This window comes from Daktulosphaira vitifoliae, unplaced genomic scaffold (assembly GCF_025091365.1).
Source record: "Daktulosphaira vitifoliae isolate Bord-2020 unplaced genomic scaffold, ASM2509136v1 Scaffold_1, whole genome shotgun sequence".
Classification (NCBI taxonomy): domain Eukaryota; kingdom Metazoa; phylum Arthropoda; class Insecta; order Hemiptera; family Phylloxeridae; genus Daktulosphaira; species Daktulosphaira vitifoliae.
In genome coordinates, this window is record NW_026099572.1 from 49652939 (window position 1) to 49678050 (window position 25112).

Consider the following 25112-nt stretch of genomic DNA (forward strand, 5'->3'; position numbering starts at 1 on the left):
TAAATTTTTCGTGTCATTTGCTTCACATAGTATTTTAATATAATTTTACCAAAAACTTATTTGTCTTTTTCTTAATACTATAATGTCTGTGTGTAGCTCAGTAGTTAAAACTGTGGTCCCCGATTTCAGCAATGGTGACTGTGTAAAACTTTGTAGTGAACACTATCGACCACCTAAGGATGAAAACAATCAAGTTTATCGCCATCTTCCTCCAAATACTGATACAGTTCAAACAAAACCATTTCCTATCAGAGGTAAATTAATATATAACAATTTATTTTCAAAGAGATAAAATTAGTGCACTAGACTAGTCTTCTAGTATATCATATTGTATCCAATAAATTTTTACATTTCTAAATTTTTCATTTTGTAGTACAATAACTTTGTTTCTGGTTTACTTTCATAAGATTAGTATATGATACAGATAATATAATTCTATATAATTTTTTTTATTGTTCAAAAAAAAGGTTAGACTATGAATAGAAACTGATAAATACAAAAACTCAATTTTTTCGTAAAATTATGATTAATATATGTTACATTAAAATTTGAGCAATTAAACAGCACCAGGGCCAAAATTTACCAACCATTATGGGAGTATATTAACTACTTACACTATTATAGCGTACTTAATCACAGTTAAAGCTCTTTAAATTTGTATATAATATCACTTACCAAAAAAATAAAAATAGGATTCTAGCTTTGAACAGCACATAACATTTTTTAGCTGCTATAAGAAAGTAGTCAATAATAAATTGAATGTTTATTTGTCAACATAATTTTAATATCACTAAGAATTTTCTATGACAAATTTTTTAATTTATTCTAACTTAATTTAAATATTAAATTAAAAATATATCAATTAAACTATAAATAAATAATTGACTTATATTATTAAATAAGCTTAATTTTAAACCTTCACTCTAGTATTTTTTGTTATTTTATTTTACATGATTTTTTAATTTTTATTTATATTATTATACAATTAAGTTAAGTAATAGTTTTTATACAAAACAACTTAATTTATAATAGTAATGCTTAGCTTATTTTTATTGTTACAATTTTTTTTTTTAAACCCGTTAACTTTAATTGAAAAAATTCTTAATTGTGTACTAAGTCATTATAAATTTTTAAAATTTCGTATTACGCTCTATGTGTCATAAAACACACAAATTTGGACCTTCAGTTATGTTATAAATTTTTAAATAGATTATAAGTAGGCCTTTTAAATTCATTTATAACATGATTCCAGGTTATTATTTACCTATATTTTAATATGTATGTATAATTTAATGTGAAGTTTTAAATTTAATATTTACACAAGTAAGATTGGCTAAAAAATCATAAGACATATAATAATATTTTTGAAAAATATTTTTCATTATTTTGTTTATTGTACACGACATTTTAATTTTAAAAAATAGTATAGGCAATTTTTTTAGATCGTGATAAAAACAGATTACGTAATATACAAATAATACAAATACATAGTGTTCTTGTATGTTGTATTCTTTTTATTAATTTTTTTTTTTTTTTTTTTTTAATGGAATGTGTAACGCAAAAATAACGCGTGCATTTCTATTCTTGTGTGTAGTATTTCCTATTTGTCTATGTATATACACATGGTCCCAAAAAAAACTAATTCAAACCGTTTAAATTTTCAACGTCATCATTTTGTTTTTAATTGTTGTTGTATTTTTAAGTTAGAACAAAAAAAAATCTTTTACTTTAAAACACGGCCATATTTGGAAATCATTCAAAGAAAACGAAATAAAATAATTCAAGGAATGAGTATATAAGATTAATTAGGGAGGATGATTTTGTTGACTGAAAATATATTAGGTAATCTCTCTATTGCTCCTCCAATCAGGGTAATCAAAATGTAAGGAAACAGGTCAATTTTTATAAATAATGATAACAATGGATACCCTTAATTACTAAACAAGAAGTAAAATAAAATTTCATTTTTACAATATTTTTTTCGAGTTCTATACACGTCTTGAACTAGTTGTTTAACTGACAAAACATTTAAATGATATTTAATATTCAATTTTTAATCTGATTTAGAGGTAAATTTCAATTATATATCTTACGAAGATTTATGTTTTTTTAGTATTTTTTGTAAAACCATAAAATATACTCTTATATTTCTTTGAAATTCGACCGTATTTTTTAACGAATGTTTACATTTTTCTTAAAAATTATTTACATTGTGTAAAAATATTATAATTTATATTTTATTGATATCTTGTGCTTATTATAAAATATTTGTATAATGAAGTATAATTTATTGTACTATTTGAATTATATTATACTATTTGAATAAATACATTGACTATCAATTTTAAACAAATGATTTATAACTATATTTGTATTTAGCTTAATAACTAGATGTAATGTTATCAAGTATGAGAATATCTTGTATATTACTTTACTATCTCGTGTCACAGTTAAAAACCGTTAAAAAACTTTTTTGATTTTCTTACCAGAAAATAAAAATTACTATGAAGTAGAAAAACTGAGTTTTTAAACGGTGTACAAGCACATTATATAGCTAGCTATAATTAAACACTTAATTAAAAATCTACTTAAAATACTTTTAATAACTTGATGTTAAAGTACTCAAGATTTTTATGGTCAACTGAAATACCAAAAACCGTAGCATTTCTAATAAGCCGGTCTATTGGGTTACGGCATAGTTGGGGAACAAATATATGTGATATTATACAATTAATATCAGTATCATAAAAAACGATTCGATGCGAATCTGTTAAATTTCACAATAATTTGTATATTTGTAATTCCATAATTGAATAGCTGAATGGAAAAAATAACAGAAAACCAAAACTTTCAATAGACATTGTTTCCTTTTTCCACTCAACCATTTAATGGCTATGTTTATTATTTGAGTTATCTTATCATATGCATTTGAAATTTCTGTAATCGTATAGCCAATACTTTTTTGCTAAAATTACTATTCTTTAAGAATATAAAGTACATGAAACTTTTTTAAACGTTGTTCCTTTACATTTTATACATCCTTTTAATAATATAAACATGTTTTTTTTTTAACTGCGATTTTTTGTATTTAGACGGCCAATATTATGTAAGAAAACAATCTTCGGGCAATTTTTTTTTATGTTTTATTATATTTAGAAGCTTTAATTTGACATAGGTTAGAAGTTGTCAGACCTACCGGAACTTTTTCAAAAATAGAGTTGAAAAAATATTTTATACAAGTGTAGATGGTCTCTTTCAAACCCTATTTGTCCTTAAATTTTTAGTGGAATTTTGTAAAAACTATACTGAAAGAAAGCTTATCATCTCTAGTATATCGTATTGAAATTAGATATTTTTTTAAATTTCTTAAATTAAAGGGGTATTTTCCAATTTCAGAAACGATAAGTTCAACTAAATTAAAATCGAATTCTTTTTTGACGTATTGATCATTGAAATAGATCCCGTGAGAGCTAAACAGTTTTATGGATAGATATAAAAAAAACCCACACTATTATTTAACTAATACCTTTTTAGATTCACATAGAAGCTAAAAAATAAATATTATTAAAATTTATAAAACTTTACCGCTGAAGTTTTCCATGGAAAAATTAATTTACGAATAGAAACTTATTAAATTAAAAAATATTTAAAGAATCAACTAATGACATAAAATTTCCTCATGCTAACTTAATTTAATCTATACTCTCACTTTCCTATGGAAATGTATATATTGAAAAAGCATTTTCACTTTCAGGTAAAGTTTTGACTAATGAGAAGACTGTCTTTTTATTAAGAATTCTAAATACCGGCTTGTAGATTACACTTTCTGTCTTCCTCCTCCGTTTGCATCTATTAAATGTACTCATGATGTTAATAATTATTTTTATAAATAATTATCTTTATTTATATTTATGGTCTCTATTTTTAAATATATTTCTAGTGACAGCCACAACTGCGTTGTGATATTTCTTGAATATTGGTAGTCGTTGTAGTAACTTTTGTCAATGAATAAGAATGATCAAATTTAGAACTTATTATAGATTAGATAGCAAAAATAAGTGGGAAGAAAGACCAACTATAGTTTTAAGATTTATGTTACGTTCAGTATACATGATTTCGTTTTCATCTAAGAATGTCTATAAAAGATAATGTGTCGCGTATAAACGTAATGATGACGCATTAAGCATTCGCACTTAATTATGAATATATTTCTTCACTACTTGTTATTAATATTCATGTTATAAAATAATCACATTAAATTTATAAAGTAATTATTTTTAAATCAATTGTTTCCTTGTTATATCTCAATTTAATAATTAGGGTTAGAGACTTTGTGCATTTATAAAGTTTATTTTAGTCATCCTGAGTACATCAATGATAAATATATATTCGTTTTAGTTTTTCTTAATTTTAACCAATGTATATTAAGTAGGATTTTAGTTTTAAGGGTACTTAGGGAATCGCTCCTAGAAATAAAAAATTATTGTGGTACCTACCATAATACATTTTCATGGAGTTTGGTGCCTTGAATGTGGTCTATATAAATTTTATATACATATTTGTTTTTTATTTCGTTTAATTTTGTGTTGGAATATGCAACTATTTGTTTTATGGCTAACTTATTTATCAGTTTTCTTTATTTTGTACTTTCTATTCTGTTCTATCATTTTTTCTACCAATTTTAATCATATTTTTACTGTGGCACAAGCGTTAGAGAATTGACCAGTATATATTAAATCTTTAATGACACTTGATAATTTTTTTTTGTTTAACTATGTTTAGTCTAACTTTATAAATAAAGCTATTTATTCTACATTTAAAGCATTCCAGTAAGGCGTTATGAATAAATATCCCCTATCCATCTATTCCTAAATAGACTTGTTCATTCCTAAATAAAATAACCAAATATTTAATTAATAATAGATAAGCCTATTGTAAATTATATCTATAGAAAAAAATCTCCCAGTGCATTACATATTTTAATAATAGTAATTTTTATAAACAATTCCAATGATCAATATCATTTAGCTTGATTTCTAGTATGTTGTTTCAATATTTTTTAGATTTTAAATAAACTAAAAATATTTTATAAGAAAATCCAGTTATTTACAGCTTTAAACTGACGATACAAGCACCAATATAAGTATATTTGTTTTAGTTTTAACTAAATTTACTTATAGAAAAATGTGTTATTAGAAACCTCAGGTGGAACTATTAGGAAATACTGGACTATGGCTAACAAACCCCTTAGTTTGAAGTTATTATTGTTATCTTTATTATTAAAATGTACAATAATAATAATATTTAAAATTGATTTAATTGAATAAAAAATTAATTTTTAATATACCCCTCCTCATAAAAAATAAGTTTATAAAACATTATATATATTTTTCAAAATTTTTAGAAGGGATAATTTTAATTTTGAAGAGCTTAGCCCTCAAAGTTCACCCCTAATTCTGCTCATGTTTACCGCTTATGAAAAAATTCTAAAAACACTGAAAAGGTATTTATCAAGTTGCTTAATTTAATAAGGATAAAAAAATTAAATGAAAAGTACCGTCTGTGTTAGACGCTAGTAATGACCCAAAATACTATTAAATACTAAAAAAAATTAGATGAAATTAACTATGAGAATATACTTGTAATGTAATTTTTAAGTTAAATGTTTAGATTAAAGTTGAATGGACATATTATATAAGAAGTACAATAATGCTTGATGAATAATTGATCACGAGCAACACTTAACATTCTTGAAAATATTTTATGAATTTCTAAGATGTATTCATAAATATTATTTTAATAGCTTGTTTTTTTTTTTATCAATGTATACATTATGAAATAAATTTAAATTATTTAGAACGCAAAAGAATGATATTCTTTGATATTACATTTTCCATTTGTTTAAAAATTCGTGTATTAACTATGTAGTCTGACAGATAAATGTAACCACAGCTCAATACATCAATCGCAGTCTGTCGCCGTTTATTATTATGCGCTATTCTTTGGGACTTGATAGTAAATAAATTCATATTGTTATTAATATTGATTCTATTTTTATATTAATGATTCATTTCACTTTCCGTTGATAGACTTATCTCAAAAGTGAACAATCGTAGTATGTGTTCTTAATATCATATCCTATCTAAGAATTCCTATGTTTATAGTTTACAAATGATTTACGATTAATTAAAATCATATTGTTTATACCTAATGTGATACATTTAAAAACCAGTTGGAAAACGCTAATCAAAGGCATCTAGTAATTAAAGGTGTAAGTTATATAACTGAAATTTGCTATACATATTTCAATACTATTTCTTTAATGAACATATTTTTACCGTTTAAATACGTTTCATAATAATGCTCTTAAGTTCTAAAATTCAAAGCATTTGAGAACAATTTTTAATGAATGTTAACAGTTTTTAAATCGTTTAGGTTTTTGTAATCTAGATCATTTTTACACAATATATAAAAATATAGTTATATATATATTCGCTCTCTTATAAACAAGGTATTCAAGTTAACTACAACCTGTATTGCGTCAGTCACAACCTTGTAAATTGTATATCTCCAAAAGCATTTAAAAAATCAAATGTTGTGTTTTTTAATTTTATTTAATTTGTTAAATTGCGACCAATCGCTATTTTTCTGTTCGTTCCGATTATTAAACATGCGGTAACGCAATTTGTACACCATAATTAATGACAGCTGTGTATTTCAAGTTGGATTTTGTACAGGTGTAAAATGCTAATGATATTAGAAAATCGAGTTGCTTAATAATATAAAAATGTTTGTGTTTTTGTTGTATACAATGTATTATCTTGAGCGATGTAGACATTTTTGACAGAATTGAAATAGAATTTTTATAGTTTCTGCTGCAGTTTCCCTATTCTAAATTCGTAATTGTCCGTTGCTCGAGTGTTACATGCTCGTCATGTATACCAAAAATACTACTCGATATTAATACAGAGTTAACACAATCAATTACCTCTGTCTGTGATAATCTAAATTTAATGACTTTGCTAAATTTTAAATCGTAATTAAAAATGAATAAAAAATTTTACACTCTTTCCTGAGTGATTTTTTTTTTGACAATATTTAATTTATTTTGAACGTAAGTCTTTTTAAGTTGTCTAGCATACTTAATAAAAAAATCATCCGAATATATATAAAGATGGCTCTATTATAAGAGGGTATATTCATTTCCTCGTCTCAACTTGTGTTTATCTAAGACCGCCACAGGTAATACAGTTATTTATAGTTCTTAAATAAACTTTCTAAATTATCGAGTAGCGGATCACGTACGTGTATTATAATAACTGTCAAGGCCCTTCTGATAATTTCTTTACAAGCGCACAAAACATAATAGCGCAAGCGCAATTTGTATGATTATAAATTATACGTACAATTCAAAAATTAGCAAATCCTTGTGTGTGTGTATGTATAATATACGTACTCTAAAAAAATATTGGAGATAATACTGAAAAGTATTTATAGACGCGCCAACGGACATGCGCGCGCAAGCGGATCAAGCGTTCACTGTTCCGCGATAGATGCGCACTGGACCGGTTCAGGGCATCTGCTCGCTGAATGCAGTCTGTTTCCATTCACAGTCTCGTCACGGACTCGCAACTATGGAGAGTCGTTTGGATCAGCTCCACGATGGTTCGCAATTTGTACCACTAGGTTTCAGACACTTAAATAAAGAGATCTGGGTCGTTCCCAAAGATGAGGGTGAGTTGTTTGTACGTCTAATTGTTGTTCACGGCGCGCATTTATTAAACGTCATCATCTCATTCAGTTTTCCAAAAATAGACCGTCTGCTTTGAATAAATATTGCAACGAGGTGTTATGAATTGCGGTACAATCCCATCTTATTTAAATTCACATTACTCCATGTTTATGTATTCATAAAAAATATATTACATCAAGTTGTTTGTCAACTGAATTAATAGCGTTGTTGTTTCGAGTGCACGAATAAAACTCACTGACTAGTTACGAATACCAAAAGTATCTTTGTTGATTATTTAGAACATTAATATTCAGTTATTAGTTAAGTAGAATATTATTAATTGATATTTTGAAAATTCAATTGTAATTTTGAAAGGATTTTTGTCAATCAAAAATTTCATTGTTTTATTGTTTTTTTTATCTATTAATTTTGTTGGATGGTTATTTAATAGATATTAAACATTACTGTATGTGAAATTAAGGGAGTAAGTATTAACTTAGGTATTTCGTTTGCTATGTTTTCAAAAATAAATTATCATTCAAAATGTTTTCTCTTCATTTAAATATAAGAATATTTCAATCAAAATTATTGTTTACTAAATACTACTAAGAAACTGATTAATTTAATATTACCAAATCTTTTGTATCTACCCTACTTGGCCCTGTGCGTCGTTTAACAACTTTGACAGTGTTCTATGTGACATATTATGGCTTTCTCCGTCTTCAAGAATATTTTTTGGCACTGTAATATATAAAGTATTTACCGTAATTTTTTAAAGATAATAATTTCACTTAACGTGTTTGAATTACAATTTGAATATTAAATTAAATAAACTCATAAATGCAAATACTAAGGTTAAAAAATAATACGATAATGAATTTTCTTATTACCAAGTTGTTCTGTTATAAAAATTTTTAGACATGAATATAATGATGCTTTATGTCGATAATTTTGTGCAAAGTACATAACGATTATTTTGTTAGGTTCTTCCTACGAATACATTTTTGTTATCTATGAAGCTATAGTAATTTACAACATTTAATTTTATATTATGTTATCAACTTTACTATTAAATAAACATTTTGTTCCTTGTGACTGTTCGATATTGGGTTAATAAAATCTTATAACAATAAAAATCTAATTTAAGCATAGATAAGATAATATTCCTTTTTTATTGTATTTGAATGTAGATACACCTATTCCATGAATCACTAATTTTCCATCCTTTACTTAATGATTCAATAAATGACATTAATATATTCTTTAACTTTACATACATGTTCCTTGTTCGTGGTTTGTCATCTTCTATCCTGATTTAGATACATAATTATATCAAATAGTAATATTTCTTAAAACTAATAGTATTCTCTATGATTAAATGAGTTTTTTCGTTAACGCCATCTCCAAAATCCAAATTGAATACAGACTATTAATGTTAAAACCATAGAAAAACCAAATTTTATTAGAAAATTCCATTGAAATAAAATTAATTTACTTAGATTAAATTTTTTGATTATTGAAATATAATAATAGTTATGACCCTTCATAGTAACAGTTGTATTTCAAAAGTAATTTTTTTAACTTTTCCGGATATACAATTGTATAGAAATAAAATTTTTCACCGCTTATAACATACAAAATTTGTTTTGTGTTTAAAATTAGTTTTGAAAACTTTATTTTGAGATTATATCAAATAATCAGTTACCTTAATACTACGATATTACAAATATGCTCTTTAAAAAACAATCAAATAAAATCAGTTTGTTCATTTTATGCGTACTGCTTAAATAACAACAGAGACTAATCAATCTACATTGATATTATTGGTTTTGGATATGTATTTTAGATGTACGAAAAAACTATTTAAAAAAAATAATAATTTTGTTTTTTTCAAACTGTGTGTGTGACATACAACCTAATTTTTGTTTATTAATAATTATTTAATTATGTCATTTGAATTGTTATTTTCTAATTTGGTCTTATTTTTAAATTATAACGATTTTTAGCACGCCATTAATTATGATTTTGTAATTAGTAAAAAAAAAACTATCAGTTGTCCTAAAAAAGTTTATGTAAGATATAGTGACAAAAATCCATGACATTATTTAGTAGAAATGTTGAAATGATGCCCGATTCACATTAAAGCACAGATCAATTTAACTTCTATTTATACAATTTTTACTCGATCATGGGACAATTCATTTTATACAACTACTATCATTAGAGTTAAATCGAGTGTCTTTTTTTAACTTGTAAATTAACTTAAAAAAAAGTATTCCAGCAATTTTGATAATTTATATTGGTACCTAGCGAAATAACTTTACATCAGTGCATGAACAACGTTTATAACAAAACATTTTCCTAAAACATAATCAAAAACAAAAAACCAAAAATATGTGATATCAATAAATGTGAAATTATATTAAACATAATACAACTTGTAAGGTAAAACAATTATTCTTAAAATAAAAATAAATTATTTTCAAATGCTATATTTAATAATATTCTATGGAAAGAATAAAGTAGTCATTTGCTTGCTCACATTAAAAACTGCTCGTGGTAGTATCGAACCTTTATAACGTAAAAATGTAGTAACGTTAAAAAAAACGATGAACAAAAAAAAATTGAATAACATTTTAATAATAAAAATGATAAACATAGAAATTATATACAGTTTATATTATGAATAACGTTAAACTCATTTATAAGATAACGTTGTAATATATTTAAACATTAAAAGAAATCTTTTTTTAATCCGACCCCTGTTTTACATTCAATTTTGGTTAACATTGTTAGTAAAATTTTGATCTGAAAAATCGGTTTTCTGGTTACTTGCTTAACTACATTAAATCTTCAATTATTTATTTATAAACAATTTATTTTTGTTATTGATGATTTTAAAATCCCAACCTAATAATTTCAATGAAGAAATTGATTAAGAGGTCAATTTTATCTAAATGCCCGTAACAATTACATCACAACATATTTAACGCGAAAGTAGTGTTTTTGCAGATTCTGTGATCATTTAAGGAGCATTTTTTCAAGCTCCTTAGATGATTTGAAATAATTATTTTATAGTATTGAATATGAAATAATTAATAACTTAACTTTTATTTCATGTCTTTAATTTTTATTTAAATAATGTTTCTAGACATTATATAGAGCTTTTATGTATTTTATTATCTCGAAGTATCTGTTAAAACGCTGTTTTGTTAAGTGTCAAATGATTTTTGTTTAATCTTATGTCATAAACATGACGTGTGTAGCTAAATATTTTTATTATTTAAACTATCAAAAAATAAAGAGGCTCGATAGGATAAAGCAAAAAACGCGCTATTCAAATTCTTTAAGGGTGAATGGATGAGAGTGAAATGCCTGTGAAATGAAAATCAACATTATTGAATTATTCCGTCGTTTATACTGCAACGTATCTCAGTTTTTCTAGGTTTTCAGAATGATCAAAAAACAAATTTAAATAATATACATTTTAATATAATTGGTGATTTTATTTTTATAGCTATTAATATAACTATGAGTTTTACTATAAAATATGTAGAAAAAAATGTTGTGAAAAACTTATTTTATTATTATTGATAAAAATCTCTTTTTGTCAAAATTTGAGTTACGTTCTGTCCGTACTGCCGATTTATAATAACATGTGTATGATGTGCGTACTTGTTTATAATTAAAAATATTATTAAACAGATAAACGTTTGAAAATTTCTTATAAATAACAATATAACTATAATTATTTCGAATTATTTTTTAGGGTAATTAAGGCTATAATAAAGATTTATATTCTTATAAATAAGATATTCTTAGAAAGTATAACCTAAAGAATTGCAATTTATTTTTGCATATAGATTAAGATAAATTAAATGAATATTTATTTAAATAGTATAGTAATGAACTGTATCATATGATAATTTCCAAAAAAAAATAATATTTTGCATTTTTGGTGAATCTGAATTCAGTTTACTAGTCCCTATCGAATAATGTATGTGCATTATCTTCATACTTAATTTTTTTATTTTATTTGAAGTTAATTTTCCAATTATATAAACTATTTTACATTTAAGGGTTCACTAAAGTGAAGCCCTATTACACAAAGTGTAAGTTATACAATTTTTATTTAATACAAAATGGTCTTTGTCAATCATCGAAACGTTATTATATAATAATTTAACCAATATTATTGTTAAATATCAATTAATTTTTAGTCGAAACTTACAGTCATTTATTTTAATACATGTTTTTAGATACTATTTATTTTACTTATAGTTTCATATGCAGATGCGTATTTAGAGGGGAGCACAAGACAATTGCCCTTTCTTCCATTGGCTGAGATATGCTAATATTTTTATCGAGCAATGTTATAGCATTTGATGAAGAGTTAGTGATTGAAAACTGATCAATTGAAAACAATTTCCACTTTTTTGTGGTTATCTATAACATATGTTCATTGAACATTGGTTGATATAGCTGTCTTGTGAAGCAAATTTCTCTAGGATAGTCCCATAAATGTTATCATTTATTACTAACAAATATTTTGAATTTAATCTTCTTGAAGTGTAATACATAAACAAAAATGCCTATATTTTATACATTAATTATTATACAAAGTAATGCATTTATCATAAACTATATTTAATTAATAAATAAAAAAAAAAATTGTAATTTTCTTTTATACAAGGTTGGGTTTATTTTTAAACCCAACATAACTATTAACACATTTTAAAATATTAACATATTTTTCTCAATTTATTAATCATAAAATATTTTTATGATCATCCCTTATACCTTTTAAAGGTGTCAAAATTATTTTTTCAAATGGCAACATATATAATTAACTAGCTTATTTATTAGATAATTATCTAATTTGGAAAATGATTGGATGAAAACAACTTTTCTATATTTTTATAACTTAACTATAACGTGTCAATAAATTCTGAAATAATGGTGTAAAAGATGTTGTCAACCAGTCATTTTCTAAATTAAATATATGTCTAATAAATAAACTAGTTAGTTATGTTAGTGAAAAAATTGTCACTCTTATAAGGGATGATCATAAAAAATACTTATTGATTGAAAATTGAAAAAAAAAAATTATAATTTTGTTTTGTGTTATTTTTGTCCAATTTTTATGATACCTTATCGATTATGAAATTTATTTATTATCTTCTTATTTTGCTTGCTTTTATTCTAAATACTTGGAGTCAGCCACCACCATTATCCTAAACTTCCACTTGACATGATCTCTCACATCATCTACGCACACATCAGACATCCTCATATCATATTCAATAACATATCTTTCTCGGTCTTCATTTACCTCTTCTTCATTTGTAATTCATTTCCATAACTGTTCTTGCAGCTTCCGATTCTTCTCTCATCATAACACCACCAAACCTTATAAGTATCTTCTTTCATTTTATCCACGATTGACGCTACACCTATACTGCATCTTAAATGTTCATTCCTTATCCTTAGGATAAGGAACGAAAATAAAATTCATTGTACATTTCTAAATACGCCCTTGTTCATATGATTATAATCATAACTTTTATAATTACAAAAGTTAAAAAGAAACTTGTCTAAACAATCAATTATTCGATTTTAGTGCTTAATTCAACAGCGCTTTTGAAAAGCATAAAAAATGACATCCATTTAATGGTGCGGTCTTGTCATTTTATGTAAAAATAAACACACAAATGACTACCATTGGATTGCAACAATGTTATAAATGTTTTATTTTTATGTACATAGTGTTTTACTTTTTGTAAATAAAACGTTATTAATACTATAATAATGGGGGACCATAAGAATAACTCAAATGTTAAACGAAGCATGAACTGTTTATGCACTCTAGCCGTTTTGGCAAACAAAACAAAATTAATTACGTTTGTATCAATATGTTTTTACAACAACGTCGTACGTTATTCGTAAGGAAATTTTTCCCAGAATTTCCAGATGCCGTTAGTCATTAGTGTTGGGTAGCAGTAGGAGGGGACATCCTGAATTAAATTTAATACAAAACACCACCGAAGGTCTTACGGATACTTTTAGAGAAACAAAAAGTCGCTAGATAAAACGACTGCGAAACAAGAAAATTTATTTTGTGTATAAAAAAGTTCATCTGGGTAGAAAAAAAAAACGACAATTTAGACCTTGGATTATTGATTGACAAGGTCTGGAGTATCGCGGCGTTGTCACGTTAGGGAGGTTAGGTGCGATTTATGCTCAAATCTTTCGGTTATATTTATAGACCAGACGTACAATAATTATAACCGTGACCGTTGAGCACGTCATTAGCGTTTGTTAGTAGTGATCGAGAAGAAAGCACCTTCGTATCACGTTCGTTCAGTGTCGTCGACGCGTCTCATAGGCCCATGCCCAGCTACTGCCGCCACCAAATGAAACGGCGACGAATAAAACGGCTTAACGATTACAACTATTACAACACTGTTACGACGAATGCCTAGTCGTTTGCCACACGTCGCACTTAAATCTTCTTGAAAAAAAAAAAAAAAATTCATTGTTCTTCATTGCTCGTCAAACTATCGATATGCGAAAAACGGTTAAATGAGCCCGAAATCCACAATTTTTCCGACAACTGTTGTAACATGTGCCTAAACCTTGCAGGTTTTTTATTTTATTAAAAAAATACAATTTGAAATTTAATCTCCGTTGAGAACCATCATCGGACTCGGTCAAGATGTTGTCACGTCGGATGTCGTATTTCGAACGGCAGGAAATCATTGTAATCGGTGAGTTGACTATTCACAACCTTGACTAAAAAAATCATTACATTTTTAACCCTGCGGCCTTGCACGTACTCGGTGGAACACATGCAACGTTATGCATCGATTATTCCTTAGATAAAAATTATTGTTTTTTCTTCGTAGTTTTTTTTTTTTTATGTGTATTACATTGTGTACACAGATGCTTAACGCCTAAACTGTTATAAGGTCAAGCATAACGGTTATGCGGCGGATAATCGATTAGAATGAGGACGAAAAAAAAAACTATGCAATTTATATATGTGTGCGACCAAGTTCGTGTCTTCTTTGCTTTTGAAACGTCTGATGAATTGAAGGAAACATTTTTTTACATATTATTTGAAATTGATCGCACTACAAAAATGTTGAATTAAATTTACTCAATTTTATCAGCAAATTTCATGTCATTTATTTTTATCAATACAGAACATTATTCAAAAAACAAGTTATTACTATTATTATTATTATTTTTTATATGATCTCTCATATAGTAACATAAAAATGAATCTATTTAATACTGCACAAATAAACTAGTATAATTTTTCTTATTTAATTTGTTTTAAATAATATAAATAAATGTTCTGCCTTGTTTTTGATAGTTTATTTACTCTATCATTTCTCATTTTTAATGTATTTTCCTCGAAAACTTAAACAGGTTACCTTAGTTGTTTTAGGTAACATTTTATCCTGACAAATAATAGTTAAAAAACTTGTTTGAAATAACCGAAAAATATAGAAGGCTTAATATTTCCATCAAATATATCTGATCCTATGAAATATTCTAACGATAAGGTATATAACACATCTATATGCTCCCTCAATTTATGTCTAATTTATTAAAGTCGTCACGTAATATAATAATTAAATGTAAAAACTTGTTTCTAACTATTTATTAAAACTCTAGAAATTCCGTAAATATGTATAACATTTTTATAACAGTAGATACTATTTTCAACGATTTTTATGTACAAAGTTTGTATTTAAAATATAAAATTAATTTTAAAACGCATTATATATAAAAATTTATTTTTAAATTTATATTATATTTATTATTTTATATAAAATTAATAATTTTATTGAATATCGTTATTGAACATAATTATATATTGGATAAAATAATCTCGTACTTTTGAATATTATTACATTTTTTTTATACATAAATATTATTTTCAAATTCAATTCCCTTCGATTAATACATTTTTCTTTAATCCTATGTCGGTTTACTTTGTTATATTTTCTCAAATATTTTAATATAAACTAGGAATGTATATCATATTATAATACTTAAACATTTGTTTTTAATACAAAAATAATTACTCTTGACTTTTTGCTAGAAAATATTCATAATTTTTAGATAATTATTTATTTTAGACTTCAAAAGACTTTTTATAACTTATTTTTTGGTGTATAATAAAATATTTTGTCAATTTTTTTCTTATTTAATATATATATATATATATATATATATGTCTGCAATATCAAACTTAAATGCAAAACACCATTCTTAAATTTTTAACGGTTCAAATATATATACCCTAATATCAGTTAAAAACAAAATGTATAACGAACAATCATAATATTAATATTTTGGAATGAGTTTCTATATCATAATTTTCGTTTTAATAGTAAAAAATACATTTAAAGTCTTAAAAAATAAGTATTTAATAGTATGTTTTATTATATCTTCAAAAAATAAAACCATAATACAACATTTAAAATAATCTATATCATGTGTAATAAACACTGAGAATGACGTAAACAAACCCAGAAAATTAGTTTTCCTTAGTGATTATTAATTGTGTTATTTGTAGAAAACATTGAAAATTGATTTCTACTTAAAATTAAAACGCATTTTTTCCAACTGTTAGTACGTATTGTTCATTTGACATGCTTCTAAATTTCATTTTACCCGAAGCCATATGATGTCAATCATTACATTGCTTATGAACACATCTAAATTAGCAATTCGAATACCGAGTCAACCGACACAAAACGTTATTATAAATTACAATACAGTTCTAAATGAACTAAACAAATAATATCATGTTAACAGCTTTATTCTAATGCGGTGAATTATTACTACCTTGTTTAAATTTTAATTTTCCTCCGTAAAAATATACTATTCATGTAAAATATAACTATTAGACGATGTACTAAGTACATTTTATTGATTTTTATCTGTTAGCTATGGCATAGCTTGGCTAGGATAAAATGTATATACTTGCATATATAGTCGAAAATCGAGGAACTTGGGTCTTGAGCCCTTAAAAAATTGCTGTATCCATCTAAATTTTTTAAAAATTATTTGTATTTTTATAAAAAAAAAATTTACGCCAATGCTTATATTTTTTATATTTTTGTAGGGCTAGTTTTAACTACACCTAAAAAGTATAATACTATAAGCAAAGTTTTGTGTAATGTCGAAACAATGATCATTAATACTTTTTTTAAGAATTATATGCTAACAGCTTTAATACTAATTAAAATATACTTTTTTAATTTTATCTATGTAAATATTGCGTTTTTAAGTGTTTTTATCTAAGTTTTTAACCTCAAATAACGGCACTTATAACAATACCAATACAAAAAATACTATAATTGTGATCCTTGATTCATTTTGTGTATAGAATTATTACTAGATCCCATTGCCCTCCCCATTTAAAGGACGATGGCAAGAAGCGATCGCTCTGGAGCCCATTTCGATTTTTAATAGTCTAATCTTGATTATTGACTGAGTTTTTCTGATCATTACCGATGAAAATTGTATAGTTTATAAATAAAAATAATAATATATAAATATTTGTTAGAAGTGTGTGATTAGATCTCAGTTATATAAATTTAACGAATAGTACATAAATTAAAATTGAATTAATTAACTGACTTGAATGAGAAATCTATGTAAAATTAAATTAAATCAGTGGGCTTTATGTGATATTTAAAAGAGAAAATACGAAATCATTTATAAATGTGTATTGAAAAGTAAATCTAAACAAAATTCAAATATTTGTATTTTATTTTAATTCTAATTTGTAGTGTAGCCTATTACTTCTTTAGATATGTGCATTTTTATTTGTAAATCATCGAGTACTTCTCAATAATACAAAGCGGTTAATTTGCATTTACTCGGTAGGGTGAAAGTGATTATTTGTATTCCTTTGAGTTGCAGTTTTTTTGACTCCAAAAAGACGACGATTCTGAATTACATTTTTTTAATTAATTATAAAATAAGAATTTTGTCTGAATTTTATGCTTATGAATTATTATACTCTATTATGATGATCTTTTCATCGTTTTAATTATTTCAATTGATATATTTTATACTTTTCAATTTATTATTAAAATTTTACTTTAAAATGAATTTGATTATATCACTTTAAAATAAAATACCACTTGATCCACATTTTTGCTAGGTGTAATACTGAAGTTTATCGTTATCATTTACATTAAGTATATTTAAATTAAGTAATTTATTCATATTTTTAATGTAATAATAATCGTCTTATTTGTACTTTGGTTAAATTGTCAAAATTAGTAGTTTTGGAATGATATGAGAAATAACCAACTTAATCAGATCTTTATTAAAAAAATTACTGACGTTCATACCTTTTACATACAAAACATGTACATTTAATTTTTAAAGTTTTATGTGCTAAATATTATCGATATAATGTTTGTCGATAAAGGTACCGTAAAAAATCACTTGTTTCGTTGCAAAATAATTTCGTTTTAAAAATTTTTGACAATAAAACATGTATATAAAGCGTGGATTTTAGATATTTGTTTACTTAAAAAATCATATCGAAATCAACATAAACAAAGAGTATGTGTATAGTACTTAGGTTGGCAACATTATATCACAGTATAAATAAAACTAATATATCTAATCTATTATAATATAATGTAAATATTATAATAAATCATAATTTTGACTTGTATACTATGTTAAAATACATGAATAATTGATGACAACAAATTATAAGTCTTCCTATTATAAAATCATCATCAGAAGCGGACTGACCAAGGGCGCAATTGCACCCTGGTTGCTATCTACAGAGTAATGAGAACCGTTATAATTAACGTAATTCGTTTTGTAAAATTATTTGTTGACAAAGAGCGGCACAATTATTTTTTGGTGCGAGCTGAGCTGCCCTAGTTATTGTGTCTCTCAATCCGCCCCTGATTGTCATTGTACATTTAAAAATAATAGCTTATTATTATCATGCCGATATTATGATTTGCATTTCTTAGCAATTTTACTTCTTTAGAAATTATTGTTTTGTTCAGTATTTCATTGTTTAGTTATTTTTGACTTAGAACGTTTGTAAAAGTGCGTGATTCGATTTCAAATAAAATTATAATGCGCACTTTAATTTATATAAATAGACCTAAAGACTTATTTATTACTATATGAATATATAAATTTTGAAATATTAATAACCAAGTTATTTATTCATAGTACCAAAATAATTTGCATGAATGCCTTCTTTTTAGTCTATGAAATTAATTAATTTGTAACTGTGATATAAAAATTAACGAAATTCGTGACTTTAATAAGTAACATAACATGTCTTTTGTCTGACGGATATATTTTATCAAATACTTTGATCAATACATCTTTCTCATATTAAAATGACATTTTTTTTAGGAGAACGTTTAAATTATGTCAATACGCCACATGTCATTGCCATGGTAGGGCTACCAGCTCGTGGCAAAACTTACATTTCAAAAAAACTTTCCAGATACCTTAATTGGATTGGTATAAATACAAAAGGTACACTTAATATGCTTTATTTAATCTTAACTTAAATATTAAAATTTTATATATTTTAGTTTTCAACCTGGGAGAATACCGCCGGCATGCCACCACAGCATACAAAAGCCATGAATTTTTCCGACCGGACAATAAAGAAGCTATGGCTATTCGAACTCAATGTGCTATCGATGCCCTTGACGATGTATGTACTTGGTTGGACAATGGTGGTGAAGTAGCAGTGAGTAAATAAGTCTTATTTTAAGGAGAACTTTGGAATAAATTATATTACGTTGTATAAAAATAATTATATTCATCCTTTTATTTCAGGTTTTTGATGCTACTAACTCTACAATTGAACGACGGCAGTTAATATTGGACATAGTCGTTAAGAAACGAGGTTTTAAGTTGTTTTTTGTAGAATCTGTCTGTGATGATCCTAAAATAATTGAACAAAATATAATGGTGAACAGTTTAAAATTTAAATAAAAAAAAAATTTTAGTTAATTAAAATATGCTTTTTTTGCCAAAAACTTTGGACTTAAAAATTCTATTGATAGAGGTATAAATTTAAATATTAACTTGGAAAATTTCAATAATAAATTTTCGTTTTTAAAATTTTTAAAGATACTTATTTTAAGTAATTTAATTTAAATAAGGTACATATTTATTTCATTTTTAAAATGTATTGATTGGTTTACTATAATTTTTTTGTTTTAATTAATACTACATCAAATTAGTCTATTGTTTATATTGTTGATGTATAAACTTCTACACTCTGTTACTAACTTCAACTTTTTGGTGTTGATTTTTCTTTGTTTTATTTTTATATTGTAGTTATAATATTTATATATCTGTAATATTTCTCAGACAACAATAAAGATATAATTATAGTTTTATTATTTTATCCAAAAAATCTATTTGCAGGAAGTGAAGGTTAATAGCCCTGATTATCAAAGCATGGGGGCAGATATAGCATTACGAGATTTCTTGCAGCGAATAGAACATTACCAAGAGAGATATGAGCCATTGGATGAACACACAGAATCCAGTCTTAGCTATATGAAAATATTCAATACTGGAGAAAAAGTATTAGTGCATAAACATGAAGGCCACATTCAAGCACGCATTGTTTACTACTTGATGAATATTCATATCATTCCAAGAACTATTTATCTTACAAGAGTAAGCTAATTTTAAATTACATGCATTTTACTCTAAAAAATGTTGTTAGTTTTTTTACAATTTAATAGAAATTTTACTGAATATTTAAATTAGTAATAATTTTATTAATTGTACATTATTTATTAAAGAAGTAAAATTAATTTTTTGTAGCATGGAGAAAGTGAGTGGAACAAAGAAGGCAAGATTGGTGGTGACTCACAGTTATCACCAAATGGAGTTAAATATGCTGTAGCCTTAGCCAACTACATAAATGACCAAAATATTAAAAATCTTCGGGTTTGGACTTCATGGCATCACCGAACTATTCAAACAGCGTGTGGTGTACGTGCACCACAAGAAAGATGGAAGTCTCTTAATGAAATTGATGCTGTAAGATCTCAATTTTTATTCAATTATTAATTTGAATATATTTTTTATTTATTGTACTGTTAAGGGAGTATGCGAAGGTAAGACTTATGGAATGATAAAAAATGAATACCCAGAACAATTTGAAGCCCGTGACAAAGATAAATTTGCTTACCGTTACCCAAGAGGTGAATCATATGAAGATTTAGTGGCTCGATTAGAACCAGTTATTATGGAGCTTGAGAGACAGGGTAATGTGTTAGTGGTCAGCCATCAAGCTGTACTTAGGTGTTTATTAGCATACTTCTTAGATAAAAATGCAGGTAATGTTTAAAAAAAATGCTTATCAGTTGGCAATATAAACCTTCAGTTTTTTATTTTCATTAATAGAAGAGTTACCGTATTTGGAAGTGCCGTTGCATACCTTAATTAAACTAACACCAGTAGCATATGGTTGTAAAATGGAACAGATTAACTTTCCAATTGATGCTGTCAATACGCATCGTCCTAAACCACAGGTGAGTTATGTTAGAGATTAATAAACTGTTTTTTTACAGGGTATACTTTTAATTAGAAAATGTAAAATAATTTTAATTTTACTGACTATAAACTAACAATATTATTTTTTTAATTCATGTAAACATTTTTAATGATAATGTACACCTCAGTATGTATAAAAAAAATTATTCATTCATATCTAATATCAATAAATTTTGTTTTATTTTTTAATTTTTTTTTACTTAAGTTTTTAAATTTAATTACTTGTATATAAGTTAAAATTAATGATATATTTTTTTTATGTTAATTGATTTGTTGTTATTATTCAGTCCTTGCAATATTCCATTAATTATAGTACATAGTTTCTTTTTTAGTGGAGGACTAGTTTTTTAACAATCTATTCAATAATTTTAGGAGTTATATTAAATTTATTAATTTATTTTTCTAAGAAAAAACAAATAAATTAATCATTTTATAATTAATGTTCAGTTATATATTATTTTCCCTAATGTTTTCCTGCTCATACAATTATATTTAAATTATTGCACAGTTCACTAAAACTTAAATTAATATGTTTACTAAATAAATTTTTTTTTTGCATCTTGTCTGTATAAGGTTGGTTCACTTGAGGCTTGATATGAATTTTTCCTTTGATAAGATGGCAAAGTGGTTTTATTTTATATGCGACTTAAATTTCGGTCAGGTACGGTAAGTGATAAAAAAAAAATCTTATAATATTTATTGTGCTCCATGAACAATGTCTCTTCAATGACATAATCATCACTTTCATTGCATAAAATGTATCACAATCATAATTGGTCATGGTTCAATGATATCGAAGGTTAAAATCCATCAGTTCATGTTAATTTTTGTCAAAAAAATTATTACAAATTATTTTCAATTTGATTCAATGTGAAGAAAACATCATCTAATTATTGTCGCATTGATAACACTGCTAGAACGAACTGTTATCATACTATTCTAACAACCACTTGTTGTTGCCTATATAATACGCCTTGATTGCTCATTTTACGATTTGATCTTTCATAAAAATATACGATTCAATACAATACAATACAAATCGGTCTAATCATTTGAATAAAAAAGAAATTGAATTCTGATATTTGTATGCATGCATAACTTATGTTCAAAAAAAATTTTCAAAATAATTTAATTATTACTCAATTTATGCAAAAAATTAAATGCCTCAACCAACCCAATTTTATACTATGTATACATATACATAATATGACAAACTAGTATTTAATAATCTCTTATTTTTTTGTATTCTTTACAGTTAATTTTTTAAATGTGAATCAATTTGGATATTTTTTGTAGATTAAATATAAAATATAATTTCTAAGTAAATACATATAATAGTCGTTTAATGTAATGTGTTTTATCTATTATATTTATTTTTAATTTATCAATTAAAAATTAATTGGGAGTAGGCTACAGCCCTATCCGTACCTCCCCATGATTACGCCACTGTTAACATTAGCACCAGTAAAACGCTCAGAGCTTTATTAATTTTTCAGTTCAAACTTTTTTGTCTATCATTTTGTTAATTAAATATAATTTCCTATAATTCTAGTGTGAAATTAGAAAAGAAAAACTATGTCTATGATGCATTTAGGGAATTTGAAATCTCATTATTAAATATGATGAGGAATACTTTTTTTAAAAATCAGTGTAAACTAAAATTTAATCTTACTAAAAAAAAAAAACTAAATTCTAGCTAATTGATTTTGTTAGACACCTCGCAAACTCTAAGGCTTCTTAGTTTCTCTACTACTCAGCCTTTATTGACCTTTGGTTACAATATTGATGGAATTATTATTATATGTCACTTTAAAAATTATAGTTATATTTAAAAAAATATATCATCTTCTAAATAAAACTTAGTAATAATATTTATTTTTAGCCTCTCAATTATTAAGGAGCTAAAATTAAAACTAAATATTTACTACCTCAATAATAAAAATCGTAAGTTAATAAAACTACATATTTTTTACTTCAACATTAATAGGGAGATGTTTAATTTATATTAAAACAAATAGTAATTTTGAGTTACTGAAATAATACATTAAAATATTATAATCATTGCTACGCATTGTGTAGTTTCATATTTTTAATCTTTATATATTATAATTAAATAGAAAGAACAGTGTAAATATTTATTAATATTTACGCAATTGTTCTTTTTTTATTTTTTTAAAGGATAATTCCCCAAACTGAGATAATATTGGCGTGAACTAATACGGTGTGTTAAATTTTTACAAAATTATGGTGCATGCGCTTACTTATTTGATTATTGGTCAACTTAAAATAATTTTTAAATATTATTACTTTTTAATAGGTTCCAGGATACTTGGAAGACAGATTTAAATATGTTGAAGATGTCAAAAAAGAGAATGGTGACACAACCTTACCTACTTAAACTACAAATTAAATACCACTGTGTATAATTTTGTTTTCCTTTATAAATTTAATGAGTAGTTTGGGTATGATTGGCGTCAAAAGTTAATGATGTATGGAACATGGCAACTAACTTAATCGAATTGGACTAATATTATAGTTTTATTTTTATGTATACAGTTAAAATTTCTACTTAATTTGATTGATTTTTCTATGTAAATATTTAATTGACCATTATGTACTTACAGCCTGATAAAATCTTTTATATTCATAAAATTATACTTGTTAAAATTGATATTCTATTAACATTACACTGTATTGATATCTTTAAAAATTATTCATTTTTCATTTTTTTGTCAGATATTTTATTTATTATTTATTTTTCACTTACATAACTATAATTATATTATTAAGATAAGTAAGCACTATATTTTATCATTATGAGATTGTCTTTATATAAATGAATATCTATCATTATTAAAAAAAAATTATTCTTGGATATAATCTATTATCTGTTGATACATTATAATGAATGCTTAACAAATTTTATTGTGATATTTTCGAAAACTGAATTTTTTTCCCTTGATTTTGTATACTAAATTTTCTTCAAAATAAAAAAGTTTTGTTTTATTTAATATTTAATGACACCATTTCCTAATATCTCTATATCAATATTTAATTAATAATTGGACATTTTTTATGAAAAAGTCGCTTTGTGCTACTTTTTAATAAAAACAAAATATTGTTTCCTTAAGTATAGTAATATAGCAAATTCTAATCGCAATATATTGGTAGCAAAATTATAATTTTGTTAAAAGTTTTGCATAAAACAATAAAAATTATTGACTTGTACGACCTATCAAAAATAATTACAATTAATTATTTAATAATGTCTAATAAAATGTTATTATTTTATATGACATGGTAAATGTTCTGTAAAAAAATAAGCTGTTTTAGACAGTTATGATTATAATTATCAAACTTAGCAAATTAAAATTCTATTATATACGCACAATAGTATTAAACTCTTAATTCTAATTAATTTTGGCTATTCATACAGACCTAGACAAGTTAATCATTTTTTCAAACTTGTGAAATTACGTTGAAAAATAATAATTTTTTAACTTAACTAGTAGAAATTTTTGCTATCTATATAAAATGTTTCTTTTTTTAAGAAATATAAATTTACCAATTTATATTTCATCCTTTTAACCGATATCATAACTATTTGGTGTCGGCTCTTCCTTATTGATTAGACAGGATTTTTACACCGAGTGTCGACCTGACGTAACCTTATGGGCTGAGGGGACAAGGTTTATACCATTGTTGTGGCTCCCGTATTGTCAACCATACGAAAAGTAGTGAGAAATAATAGTTATAAACATCAGCGACAAGACCAATAAAT

The 25112-nt window shown here is 25.0% G+C and overlaps 1 protein-coding gene across 6 annotated transcripts; it reads left to right on the forward strand.

Moving 5' to 3' along the window:
- The first annotated feature begins 82 nt into the window (after positions 1-82).
- Positions 83-24133, forward strand: LOC126895706 (6-phosphofructo-2-kinase/fructose-2,6-bisphosphatase-like). Of its 6 annotated transcripts, XR_007701699.1 has the most exons (10): positions 7585-7734; positions 19157-19282; positions 19342-19502; positions 19592-19726; positions 20189-20446; positions 20597-20815; positions 20880-21114; positions 21182-21309; positions 21905-21997; positions 23649-24133. XR_007701699.1 is itself a non-coding variant. In XM_050667887.1 (9 exons), exons 1-9 carry the CDS (start codon positions 83-85, stop codon positions 23727-23729), a joined length of 1515 nt encoding a protein of 504 aa, XP_050523844.1. In that variant the 3' UTR covers positions 23730-24122. The 6 variants fall into 6 exon arrangements, 5 of the variants coding, with proteins under 5 accessions (XP_050523844.1, XP_050523846.1, XP_050523847.1 ...); XM_050667887.1 differs by lacking the exons at positions 7585-7734; positions 21905-21997 and adding an exon at positions 83-254 and having other exon boundaries at positions 23649-24122; XM_050667889.1 differs by lacking the exons at positions 21905-21997; positions 23649-24133 and adding an exon at positions 23510-23552.
- Positions 24134-25112: the final 979 nt, after the last annotated feature.